The 13958-nt window shown below is 41.3% G+C and overlaps 1 protein-coding gene across 2 annotated transcripts in view; it reads left to right on the top strand.

The window, feature by feature from the left end:
- Window positions 1–12782: 12782 nt before the first annotated feature.
- Window positions 12783–13958, top strand: part of SPATA7 (spermatogenesis associated 7) — a 31985-nt gene continuing 30809 nt past the window's right edge. For both annotated transcript variants that reach the window (XM_054566980.1, XM_054566979.1), the window contains exon 1: window positions 12783–12954. In XM_054566980.1, the coding sequence (XP_054422955.1) occupies window positions 12936–12954 (19 nt within the window). In that variant the 5' untranslated portion in view covers window positions 12783–12935. The remainder of the gene's footprint in view (window positions 12955–13958) is intronic.

The following is a 13958-nucleotide window of genomic DNA, read 5'->3' as shown; positions in this document are numbered from 1 at the left end:
CAGAAAGCAATCAGCCTTGGACTGGTCGACCATACCACCTATTCGGTAGCCCTCGTCCCCTACCCAACCTGGCCAGGCTTGGAGCCATGAGCCCAGAGAAAGGGAGTGAGCTCCATAGATAGAAAGAAACCCAGTTCCAGGGCACAAGTGAGGCAACTTGTATTCTTTCAAGCTTCTGCTTTTACCTGATTAAATTATTATATCTTATACCTTTGACATTTTCTCTCTGGCTCTTTGACACTTACAGAGCATGTTTAGACTTTATCAAGATTATTATCACAGTTATCATTATTGCTATCCATCATTAACCATGTGTAACTTGCATTTTCTACAGTTCAACAGTGGTTTAAATTGGCACATCTCAACTATTACTAGTCAAAATACAGTGTGAGCAATAGCTCAGGCCCAAAAAGTTACTGAATTTTAATTAGTGACTCTCACTTGTGGTCACTAGGTCCAGTGTTAGGGCTGATGTGTATTTATAATGGTGATGGATCTAGATCCCATAAACCATTCTTGCAAAGAAATCATATAATGTGCATTTTATATTTCACATATTACAAAATAACTTTTTAATTTGGCTTGCAGAAGTATATGACAAGCTGCAATTCAATGTTTTCTGCAGATGAACTATCTTCAAAAACCAGTTGGAAAGACATGGACATTTACATTGTAAACTTCATGTAAACCTCACCTAGTGGATAAAGCTGGGCCATATGTCTATTCAATGACTTAGTGGTATTCCATGTGCATTGGTTAAGCGGAGGAAATGTTGGTTTTGATCATTGCCTATGGTTTTTCCAGGATCTTGAACACGACAGGCCCTCTACCCTGACCTACCTCACTGTAAGAGAAGCCTCTGCAGGAGAAAGAATGGCCATGGTGAGGACATTTGGGCTATAATAACAGCCCATCCCCAGGAGGAAGAGTGGACCTATTGTATTTGCTGCAATGGACTCATGCTTTCTTTTCTAATTTACCATCTTTTTTTTCCCCCAAACAAATGTGTTATTATTCAACAACGACAAAGGGTCTGACAAGAAGCCACAGAGCTCATACTACAGAACAACATAAAAGCAGGAGATGGTGAATGTTAAGTGCATTCTGGTTTGATTTGGTTTAAAGAGATCACTTGCAAGAAACACTTGGGATCAGTCCTTGAGGTATCAGAGATGAGTCCCAACAGCTGAGGTTTATTGGAACAAGGGGGACTTTGTTAGCTTTGATGTCCATTTGTGCTGCATTTGTCGTCAGTGACTGCTGATGCAGAGGGCAAAGCAGGAGATGACACAGAGAGATGGCAAAGTGGGAGACGCTCTCTGACTAATGCCAAGGAGGCGGCATCGGCTGTCACCAGTTCTATTTTTAGTAGATGTTGCTATGATGATTTCTAGAGTGCTGGGTCCAGCCTGTCCCTACAAATGACTTCATGTTCGGGCATCAATATGCATGTACACAACCAGACCCATGGCCTCTTGTTCCTGTGCCCATAGCTAGACTCTATTTCTCAAAATCCCTTGAGAACAGAGCTAATGGAATGTGAGCAGAAATGATATGGGTCACTTCTGGGCCTGGCCCATAAAAATGTCCATGGGTACCCTTCCACTCTCTCCCCGCATCTGCCAGCTGGGTGCCCAGGTAACCAAGAAGTTATGTTGAAAGAGCGGTGGAGTCCCTGTAGGCCAGATCCTAAAATGTGTGTGCCGCTCTGCTCACCAACACCAGTACCTCTGTTGACTGAAATTTATGAAAAGAAAATATAAACAACTATACTATCAGGGCCCTGAAATGTGGGTGGGGAGGTGGGGCAGGTTTGTTACAGCAGTTGTTAGCCTACTCTGATAATACGGCAGCAAGAGCCCAGGGAAAGAGTGGGTAATGCCCACTGTTGACGTGCCCAGTCTGGCAGCCGTTCTGATCACCATTTCTTTGACCTCCTGCTCTGCTTGCTCTCCAGTAGCTGAGCTGGAGAATGATGGGAGAACAATGTGGAGCTATTAGACACAAGCGTGTTGCTATGACTTTGAAAGAGACACTATGAAGATGGCAAAGAACATGCATTCTTGAGGAGAGAAATGCTATCCCAATCAACAAATGTTTGTCGGGCACGTTCCCTAAGGGAATCACTTTGCTAGGTGCTGGGATGCGAAGGTATCAAACCTGATCTCTACCTTGGAATTAAACACAAAAAAGATTCAGTCCTGCCTATCCCTCAAAAAGCTGGCAAACTATTTGAGAAAGCATGATTTAAAAGATCCTAAAGAAAGAAGACAAGCTTTACAGTCAGATAGAGCTGAGTTGAAATACCAGATATATGTCACTCATTAGATTTATGGGGAGTGAAACAGTCTGTGTGTAAGTATCCACATCTTTAAAATGATGCCTGATGTACATGGTGAACTTTTCATCTCAAAGTAATTTTAAACTTATAAGAGTTAGAAAAGAGTTCTCATCTACCATTTTCCCAGCTTCCCCTAATGTCAACAATTTACATAGCCATCATGTAACTCTCAAAATGAGGAAATTAACATTGGTACAGTCAAATAACCTAATGACAGACTTTATTAGGATTTCTCTAGTTTTCCCACTAATGCCCTTGTTCTGTTCCAGGGTCCAGACCCAGAATACCACCTTCTATTTCATGATCATGTCTCTTTAGTCTCCTTCGTTCTATGATAGTTTCCTTGTTTTTCTTCTATTTCATGACTTCACCACGATGGAAGAGTACTGGTCACAAATATTGTAGAATGTCTCACGGCTTCAGTTTGTCTAATGTTTTCTACAGAGTAGACTGATGCTACAGATTTGGGAAGAGAACACCATAGAGGTGAATTGTGCCTCACGTCACATCATGTCAGGAGATACACGGTATCAAAACGACATTTCTGGAGATGTTAACCTTGAACACTTGGTTAAGGTGGTATCTGCAAGATATCGCCACAGTAAAGTTACTATTCTTCCGACTCAGTAGAAGAGAGTCATCCTTATATATTATTTAGTGAGGTGTATATTCATACCCTTTAACCATTTTTAAAAATCAGGTTGTTTTCTTATTACTGAGCTTTAAGAGAGATTTATATACTCTATATACTAGATCTTTATCAGATATGTGATTTGAAAATATTTTTTTCCAAGTCTATGGCTTATCTTTGCATTCTCTTAAGAATATCTTTTGCACACCAAATGTTTTTAATTTTTGATAAATTCCAATTTATCAACAAAAAATTTATGGACATGCTTTGGGTGTCATGCTTTGTCAAATCCAACAGGAGGTAAATTTTTCCCTATGTTTCCTTCCAGAAGTTTTATAGTTTCTGGTTTTACATTTAGGTACATATTTATTTTTAATTAACTTTTGTACAAGTTATGAGATATATGTCTAAGTTAATTTTTTTTTTTTTGCATATGGACGTCCAATTGTTCTAGTGCCATTTGTTGAGAAGCCAAGCCTCTCTACATTGAATTGCCTTTGCAACTTTATCAAAAATGCATTGTTGTATTGATCTATGTTCTGTCTTTTCACCTATACCACCTTGTCTTGATTACTGCAGCTTTACAGTAAGTGGTAAAATCAGGTACTATAAGTTTTCTACTTCTTTTCTAATTTTACAGAATTGTTTTGTCTATTCTAGTTCCTTTACTTGTCCATATAAATCTCAGAATCAGCTTGTTGAAATCAGCAAAGAAGCACACGGTTGGGTCTTGTTTTTTGTATAATCTGACAATCTCTATCTTTTAATTAGTGTTTTTATATAAAATATATTTACATAAAATATTTTAAAATTTACCTCCCTACTAGCTGTTTTCTATTTGTTCCATTGTTCCTTTGTCTTTATTTTATTTTCTGCCTATTCTCAAGTCCATTAAGTATTCTTAGGAAACCATTTAATCACCTCTGTAGACCGTATATTAGGTTTTTTTCCTAATGTTTAGTGGATTCCCTAGGTTTATAATGTGCCTCTTTAATTACCTGCAAATGTATTAGGCCACTTTATTTGTATTGTAAGAAATTTATAGCAGCACATCCCCAGTGTTTTTCAAAACTGCTGCATAAGAGAATCACCAGAGGAGATGAGGGAAAAAATAGCAATGCTCCAACCCAGCCTAAAGCGATTTAAATCAGAATCTTAGGGAAAGTGGCCTAGGTATCAGTATCTTTTAAAAACTCCCCAGGAGATTTTTAATAAGCAGCCAGGTTTGGCCACAGCTCCTAAAGACCATGGGTCACCAATCGGTGCTTCTGTGCGGTGTGCAGTTTGGGGACGCACTTGATTACGTCTGCGGGGGAAAAGGCCAAGTCCCTGGGCAGAGCTCGCACCGGGCAGCAGCACCCACTGTCCTAGGACCTCTGTCCATTGCCCCCGCCCTGCAGGCTTCCGTGGTTTCTGGTTTAGACTGTAACCGCTGGAGGACACTGAATTGTGATATAAGAAATAGGTAAAAACATGTTTAATGAAAGCAGGTGAAGGACATCATTTTTTACAGGTTCAGTATAAGATGCCTTACTCCAATCGGTCAAGGAGGTACCAGGTAGAGTAACGCGCTTCCCCACACTGACACTCGTCAACTTTTATAAATGGTAGTGTCAACAGTTGGGGGTGTTTGAACATGATTTAAGGCCATGAGTAATTTTCTAAGAACAAAATATCAGTGAAATCACTCGCACTAAATCTGCCATCTTTCATAAGCAGCTTGATAGCATAGGTCCTAAAAGAACTCCAAAGTTATTAGAAACTTGGCCTTTGTCAGAACACTAGGAAAAGGCTACCTGTAAAAAAATACCCAGTTTTCATAGAATAAGAACTGGATGCCACATTGATTGCATTTTAACCTTTTTTTTAAAAAAAGAGTTAGGAAACTGAGGCTCAGAGAGGTGTCTTGTTCAAGTTCACACAAATAATTTAACACCATGCACCCCAAGGATTCCAGTTTAATTAAAGTGCGCATTCTGTAATGTTTCCAGTTTATCACACGCCAGACCTGAGGGGACCCTTGTCTGCCTAGTCCCTCTTTTTTTCCTGTGGAAGCAGGGACACCATTATAATAAGCAAATGATTCCCAAACTTCAGTCTTTTAAATGTCATCTACATGACATTTGCCATATTGCTAAACCTCTAGTACTATTATTATTGTATGCTTTTCCTTTAAATTTGTCACTTTTAAAATTAAACATTTTAAAAAGACAACTATACTTCATATACAATTGGGGAAAAATAGTAATTGCAACAAGTAAACACAACAAAGACAAAAACGATACCCTCAAATACTACAGCCTGAGCTTCAGTGCTCGTTAGATACGCACATTAGCAAAGAGGAGGGTGCTAAAGCCACACTAGTAACAAACGGGTATGTATTCAGATTGTAAGAACTGCAAAGGGAGAAACTTTCTCACAAGGTCATTCAAAGTTCTTTAATGCTGCGACTGAGCAATAACATCTGAAATGCCAAAACTTCAAGCGAGAGGAAGAATATTCTGGAATATAAAGATACTGTCAGCACATACCTGCCTCCAACATCGGACTTGCAGCTTTTACAGCTGCCTGGGAATTTATATTGGAAGGTGACGTGTGAATAGGTAAATTTTAGAATTTTAGAGCATGAAACGCTGGAAATATGAACAGGACTCTTACGTTGCAAGTAAAAGCAAAGAATTTCTTGGCTCATAGAACTGGGAGATCCAGTTCAAATAATTCAACCACAGCTGTATTTGGAGACTCAAATAATGCCTTCTGTCTCTCTCCCCCCACCACTCTCCCCTCCCCTCCACAACTCACTCTCTCATTTGTTGTGCACGTGCTCTCCCCAGAAAGAACAGAGCTGTCAGCAGCCCAGCGCTCCTGTCTCCCACTTTCGCAGGCCCTAGCTGATCGGACGGGGTGCTAACAAGTGTCGTGCACCCACCTTTGACTCAATCCCTATAGCCAACTGGCTGGACACAGTCTGGCTGTAGTCACATTCTCCACTCCTGTGTTAGTGGAGGGACAGGAGAACAAGGGGATTGGGAAGGAGGGCAGATCGCGACAATATCACCCAGAGGACAGGGATGCCTTTCCCACAGAAGAGAAGGGAAAAGATGCTGGGCCGACGAAAATACCAGGTGTTCACAACAAATGCCTTCTCTGTGTCAGGAATATTAAATTTGAAAAGAACCTAAAAGGTCACCACATAATAATAGTATTTAAAAATACAAAGAATTAATTTGTCGAACAGGTACTATGTCCAGGGAAGCAGACGCCATCCATACTTAGTCTTTGCCACCTACTTGCATGTGACTCCCAACTTCAACCATCAGAGTGTGCACCTTATTGCCCAGAGCGTTCTCTGAATACTGAGCCCCCTTTCCCTGCCCGTGGGGAATTCACCACCCGCCCCCAGCAGCCCTTAGACAAGGAGTGATGAAGGTGGCAGATAAATGCCCCAGTTCCCCGCCCTTGGGTAGGATACCCCGGGTGTTCGGTACTATTTCCCAGAGTTCCCTGGAGGGACTGAGCTCCTGCTGTCCACTTGCTTGAGAGCACCCCTTTATAGCTTTCTTTCCTTCTCTTTCCCACTTATGGACCCCCCCCACCCCGCCCCCTTGTGTAGGCTACTTGCACCTGTATCCTTGTCCCAGGGTTTGCTTCTGGGGGAATCCAAACAATGGCAGCCAAGCACTGTGGTAAGCTACTTATTTGTATTACCTCTTAGCGCTCTCGTGATGATCAGATGAAGTAGACACTAATATTATGCAATTTTACAGATGAAGAAACGCTGTCCTCGGTCAAAGTCACACGGCTAGGAAACAGTAGAACTAAGATTCAAAAGTAAATGGACTTCCACACACACTTAATGGCTATTTTATGTTACCTGGCGCTTTATAATATCCCTGTAGAGGTCTGTGTCTAGTAATTCTGTTTTAAGCAGGTAAAACCCAGAGAGTCACTGAACGGTTTGTAGGTGAACCAGAGGAGATATAGCGGTGCCCTGCGGAACCTGAGAGGGAACTGGGAGCTGAATAGTCACAGGTCTTACACAGTAGGTGCTAATTAGTATTGGTTGAATTACATGTGGTACTTTTTAGTTAACAGGAAGTCATTAGCGTTGTTCTTTTCTGCCATCATTGAAAAAGAGACACTGCCCCATCTGAGGGATAATTCTCCAGGGTGAGATGTTTCAGAACTCGATATGAAGGACAGGCTCCCTGGGTGGGAGAAAAATTGGGCTCAGCTGGGCTGTATTTCACTTTGGAAGAATAATATATGTTGGTCTTCTAGAAAAAAATATATGACTTTAAAATATGCATATCCGCCTTTATCTCAGAGAGCTGAGGGACAGGTTTTCTGAAGGCTAAGGACTTAAGCAAAGTCTCATTTACTCTTTCCATTGCATATGTTCATGATTGCACATGAAAATAATGTTTCCATTATTTTAGGCAGCGCATGCATAAAAGAGCAACATGCATCCTGAGATGTCACTGGATCACTGTCTTGCTGACTGTTTCCTGCGCCAGGGGAACGAGCACCACATCGGGAGTCAGGAAACTGACTTGTGTGGGCTCTTTATCTTCTCTGGACTCCAGATGACTTTTCAGCAAGTTAAAGGTTTTGGCTTAGTGATCACCAGCATCCTTCCAGCCCCCACATGTCTGACATTCAAAGAAAAATATGTTTCCCATTAGTCTTGTTTTAAGAAGTAAATTCAGGAGGCTCAGAGCATCACTATTCTTCGTACATTATTTGTCTGTTTATCTTGCATAAGGGTCCACTGTGTGTATAAATGACACAGAGGAAGTCTTTCTGTGCTCAGCTCACACCATGTTTCTAGACTGGGCCTTTGCTGTGGGAAATGCCTCCTGTATTTATTTCTTGAATCATAGTGGTTGTAAACTTCAGTGGACACTCAATGTTTTCATAACAGATTTTCATGCTGTTGGACAATTCAGATTTTGTTTAAAAACACGAACACAAAATAATTGTTTGCAGAAAAGGAAACTCAAGGACTCAAAAAGGGGAAGATAAATCTTATATTTGAGCCAAGTAAAAAAAATCAGTGATTGAGCATGTCTGGGGGAGTCAGGACCCCCACCCCCGCCCCATGCCTTGCTCAAATATTCTAAAGAAATAGTTAATGCAGCCTAAATTTAAAACTAAGTTTCCAATGGTGCTCTCTAGCACTTTCCATTATTAGGTCAAACCAAATGGTAATGCATTTGACCACTTCAATTTATAAAATAGTAATTTTGTGTCATTTGGCCTAAAAATCTAAAATGTTTGAGGAGTCTGTTACAGGCAAGCATCCTAAAGGACAAAGAACTGAAGCATGACTGGGGCGGAAATGCAACCCCTTAGAAACTCTAGGTAGCACATCAATAAAGGGTGGTTTTCACTGGTGGCTTAAAAAGTATGTTGAGTTTTTAAAAATTGATTTGAATGCAGCAGTTAGCGAATCATAGATGCACTTATAAGAGCTTTATTACAACTTCCCAGAAATCCATTGTTAAAACTCCAAACTCTATTTTCTAAGTGAAAAAAAATTACCAAAACAGATTAACAGCTTGGTTATGCTTGTTGTTTTGCTTTATTTTTAATGGCGAAGCCGCTTGTAAGCAGAGAACACACTGGGTGGATGTTATCAAGCCTTTAGGCTGAGCATCATGCCTGATGTATGGTGGCAGCTGACTGGAAGTGAAAGAACAAGAAAATGCTTTTCTTAAGCTACAGGGACAGGTTACCTAGTAACCACTGAATGATTAAATTCTGTTCACAGAGACTTGTTCTCTTAATTGGACAAAAAGATTTAAGGAACACAGCTGGGGAGGGACTGAGGTGACTGAGGTCCATGACAGCTATTAGTGGGCCTTGCATCTGCAGTCCCAGCAGCCTTCACTGAAGGGCCACAGTATGAGTGAATCTTTTGTTTGTAACAAGAAGCCAAGGAGGCTACCTACAGTATCATAATTTTTGCTCTTTTCAATTGTAGGAAAAATTAAAATAAATGTGGAAAATAAATGTGGAAAATAAATGTGTATATTAAAGAGTGCAGGGCAAACTCCATGTGGTGTTAGAATTCTGAGACTGATCATTTTCTATGGATTATTTTCTCTTATCGATTTCTAAGATTTTGTGTTCAAAATCTTAGTTTATCCCTTAAGAGAACTCTGTTTGGGGTCAGTTTTTCCTATGATCACTCTCTTCGGTGTATCTGCACTTTTTGTCTCTTTTTGAGGCACATATTGTTTTATAGAGAATTATGGCCATTTCCTGTTCTCTTCTGCTTTAACAATAACACTGAGAATAATCAAGTCATAGGTTGACAATAAAGATTTTTTCATCCATAAAGGGCCTTTAGATGATATTGTAACTTCTTCCAGTGCTCAAAAAATGACTCACTATATAAGTCACCAACTATAACTGGAGAAGCTCTACCTTAGAGTCACCTGCCTTTCAGCAAGTCTCTCACTCCTTCCATTCCTTAAGATTTGTAGATTTCTATCACCTTGGCTTGCCAGCCTTTCTCACAGGCATACAGCTTAAAACTTTCCTAAAGCCCCCTCTAGTGACAAACAGCAAATTAATCCATTACTTCATAATATGCTAATACCTCCAAGCTCTAAAGTTCCAGCCCTCATTTAGTTATGAGGTGAAGCAATAGCTATAGTCTTTTGACTGGAGAATGAGATGGTCAGTAGCTTGAATTCCCAAGCATTCTTTAGTCGCTAAAACCTAAGAGATTTTGTTCTGATGCTGAAGTCAACACAAAGTGCACACACACTATTAAATTATATTTCTTTAACTCTGCTGTGGTATGTATTCCTTAAAAATATTTCCTAAGTGTTCTTCATTTTTGTCCTCCGGAGACTTTAAAGATTAAAATATGCTCCTAATAATCCAATGGATGGAAAAAGATTATCTTGGCCTTTACCTCTCATTCCATTGTTTTTACTGCATTTATAGGATAATTTTCATTGATGGTGCTAAGCATGTCCAAGCAAATATGAATTTCAGGAATTCTCTGAATTATGAAACTAAAGGTCATTTACAATGATACAGATTGAATGTATATATAAAAATATAGTACCTTTAAAACTAATGTGTAATAAAATATAATAACCTATATATTATATGTATTAATTAGGCTCTGTATTATGGTATGTAAAATATATAGTTTTTTATTTATATGTCCATTTCCAAAGGGCTCAAAGCTCATTTTATAAAATATAGGTGTAATTGAGCCATTAAAATAAGAGTAAAAGGATAAAAGCCATCTGCTTAGGGAATTAAAGAGGTAAATAGAAAAATTGGCTATGAATTATTATTGCAACTGAGCATAAATCTTAGTTTTGAGATTTCTGTCACCAAGACAAAAAGAAAAACCCAATTATAAAATAAAGCATTCCAGCCCTGGCTGGTGGCTCAGCTGGTTGGAGTGTTGTTCTGTACACCAAAAAGGCCACGGGTTTGATTTAAATCGGCACATACCTACACATAGAGGGCACATACCTGCTGGTTCGATCCCTGGTTGGGGCATGTGCAGAAGGCAGCCGACTGATGTTTCTTTCTCACATCAGTGTTTCTCTTTCACATCAATGTCTCTCCCTCTCTCGTTCTCTCTCCCTTCCTCTCGAAAATCAATGAACATGTCCTCGGGTGAGGATTAAAAAAGAAAAAAAAAAAGTAAGCATTCCAATCTATTAGGGAGTAAAAGGTTTTCTTTCTAAAATACAGATACCAAGTTTCTAGATTTCAATTACAAAAATATACCACTGGAGTAATTTAATGGTGAGAAATTCATGTTTAAATATTGACCCAAAGGTCTTCAGGAATGCTTACTCTCCAAGACCACTGAGCTAGCGGTGATTGTTCCAATGGGAGAGTGTTCCCGAGAGTTAACTCTACAATAAACCCATACCAGCAGCCCGTGCATCTGCCCATGGGTTAACTCTTGGGACTAGCAACCAGAGAAGAGCTTCTCTCTCTTATTTATACACACACAGTAAAGACCAAGGACAAATTAAATCGCTCTTACGATAACAGTTCACTGCTAAAATTGGAGAGGAAAAAAAAACCCCATCATGCACTTCTTGAAAGAACTGGAACAAAATACTTAGAAATAAGAAAATGAAGATGAAGATGACTTCAGTTGAAGTTGGATACCAAGCAATGTTGTCTTCAGAACCTTTTTCCAATTGCTGTCCTCTCCCAATCATTTTCTATTTCAAAGAAAAATCTACTTTCATAAGAGGAGCTGGCATTACCTTTGTGTGAATCAAGTCAACGTGTTGCCTCTCCCAGGGGTGTTTTGTCCTTTAAGCTTTAGCTCTAATTTAATTTAACAATTGCTTACTGGAGGCCTGTTACACACAAGGTGCTTTCCAATGCTATTAGTAGAGTAAAAGGCTTCATGTTTTTAAATAGGGATATCAAGCTTAATGAGTAAGTAGGAAAGAGAGTTTTTGTTCCCTAATATCTGAGTCTCTGCACCCGTACCCTTTTAAATGACTTTTGCTGTTGGGGGTCAAAGAGCCATCATACACAATTCCACATTCCTCACTTCTGGACCTAATTTTCTCCTTTCCCTAGAGGTTCAGAGAACAAGAAGTTCAGATGTTACTGTAACGAGATTTCTGGCTTAATTCCCTTTCCTTGACGTAGGGTCTAGACTTACTAGCTTATGCATAGAATCCCTTGACACCCCAGTTCTTCAGAGGCAACAGCTTTAGAAGAGAGAAAACTATTATTTGTTGAACAGCTTGCTTTATTTGCCAGGCACTGTACATATTAATCCTTGCAACTACAAAGTTGTAGCATCTTTTGCACTTTGAAAAGCACCTGAGGTTCAGAATGGTTTAGAAACTAATTCAAAATCTAGGTGACAAGTAGCAGAAAACTCGCAATTAAATTCCACATATCTGGTTCCAAAACCAATACTCTTTCCATTACAGCAGTAATTCTCAAACGGAGGAGGGAGGGTGCAATGTTGCCCCCCCACCCCAGGGGACATTTGGCACTGTCTGGAGACATTTTTATCGCAAATAGGGGTGATGTGGGTGGATTGCTACTGGCATCTAGTGGGTAGAGGCCAGGGATGCTGCTAAACATTCTACAATGCACAGGACAGCCACTCCCCCCACCCCCCAAACAAAAAAGCATAGGTCCAGCCCCAAATGTCAGTGGAGCTCTGCTATGAGCCGCGCTCCCTGCCTTATTCTGATCTTATTTCCAAAATTAAACAAATTGTAAATTAAAAAAAAAAATTGATGTTAGACCTCTGTTCTCTCATAAAGGAAAACAGACTGGCGCCCTAAAATAAAAAGGGCGTGGTTCGGAGGGAGTGAGAAAGGAAGCTCAGGAAGCAGAAAGGAAATACAAACTGCCTGCTGTGGTTAAGAATTAAGACATAAACGTAGATGTTTTTCATTCCCAGGATTTTCACTAATTCAAATGTTCACGGACTGTTTTGAAATTTAATTATTTGGAACTGGTTAAACGATACCCTAACTTGAACCAACACTTGGCATTTGACTTTTTTCCAGGACCCAGGGGATGGGCATACCAGATGAGACCACCTCTCCCCGCTCTTCCCGCAGGGGCAAGGTCTGCCAGGTGCTGGTGGCTGGGCTCCTGCCAGAAAGCCGCTCTCTCGTTGATTGGCCGGATCCCAGAAACAGACTGGCGCCTGTGGCACTTCTCCTGCGCTGTCTCTCAATCCCCGCTGGCTCTCCCCACTCCCGGTACTCCTGGGGGCGGAGCTGTTGGAGCTCACGTCCTGCGCCGTGACGTCACAATCCCGACGCCCTGGAACCGGCCCTTAGCAACCGTCCTGGCGACGGTCTCCAGCCGCTGCCGCGCTCAGCCGCCACCTGCTTGACAATCTTCTGCTGCAGGGCCTGCCCCAGGCCGGGGAAGGACCGAAGGGAACCCAGCGTGTCCCCAGGGCGGCTGCAAGAGGATCTAAGCATGAATGGCAGCCGAAGAGGTAAAGGGCGCCGTCTAGCGCCTCGCACTGGCCGGAGCTCCAGGCCTCGGGCCCAAGGTCTGGGGTCCGTGTCCGAATCCGAGACCGCGCTGCGCGAGTCGGCGCCGCGCCCGGGGCGCTCACCGCCGCCTGCTTAGTCTACATTGTGGACCTGAGTGTTGCCTGGGTGGAGAAGCGTCTACTTTGGGGGTTCGCGGGCCCACTGCTTGCTGAGAATTTGTCGCCCTTGACTCCAGGAGGCCCTGTCCCCTGAACTCGGGGCCATGCAGCCTTTATTAATTCCCTTGGTGGCTCTGCGCACAGGAGCCAAATTTGGTCTTTGGAGTCAGACCTCCTTGGGCCCCCGCTGCACTCAACAAAAGCGATCCTCAGTATCCTCATCTCTTCTTCGTGGGGGTAAAACACCCATGTCACAGAGTTCATGAGGATTAAATGCAGATAATACAAATAAAGCTCCTGGCACATTAGGTTACTCAGTAAACATGAAATGTCCATTCTGTAACCACCTCCCTCCCCTCAAAACTCTTCAGTAACCCCGGATTCTGTAACTTTAAAGTGGATAGAAATCACCAGGAATCACGTTAAAATGCAGATTATGATTCAGCAGATCTGGTGGGGGGTGGGGCTGATATTTTGCTTTTATAGTAAGTTTTCAAGTGATGCAACGTTGCTGGCTGCAGTTTTAGCACCAAAGAACTAATCCATCATCACTCTGTACACCTTCCCTTGATTGAATACTCTCTGGGTCACGTGGACATCACCGTGGAACAGTTGGGGCCATATAACTAAATCTCTACAAATCATTGGCAAATCGAAATTATTTGTATCTTCACTCTCTGAACAAAGTAGCACTCCTCCTTCAAGCCCAATTAGGCAATCTCCAGTGAGACCCTGTTCTCCCTATTTTAGTGTTGTTATGTATTTTAAAAAGTACCTTTAAACCAAGCTGCTACATGGTTCATGTAATAAGTCTTGCTTTGAATATGATTGTGCCTTTATTGTGC

Source organism: Pteronotus mesoamericanus, unplaced genomic scaffold (assembly GCF_021234165.1).
Source record: "Pteronotus mesoamericanus isolate MK-2021 breed Mesoamerican mustached bat unplaced genomic scaffold, CSHL_Meso_final contig_182, whole genome shotgun sequence".
NCBI lineage: Eukaryota > Metazoa > Chordata > Mammalia > Chiroptera > Mormoopidae > Pteronotus > Pteronotus mesoamericanus.
The sequence above is the reverse complement of the archived record's forward strand: the minus strand, read 5'-3'. Positions and strand labels throughout refer to the sequence as shown.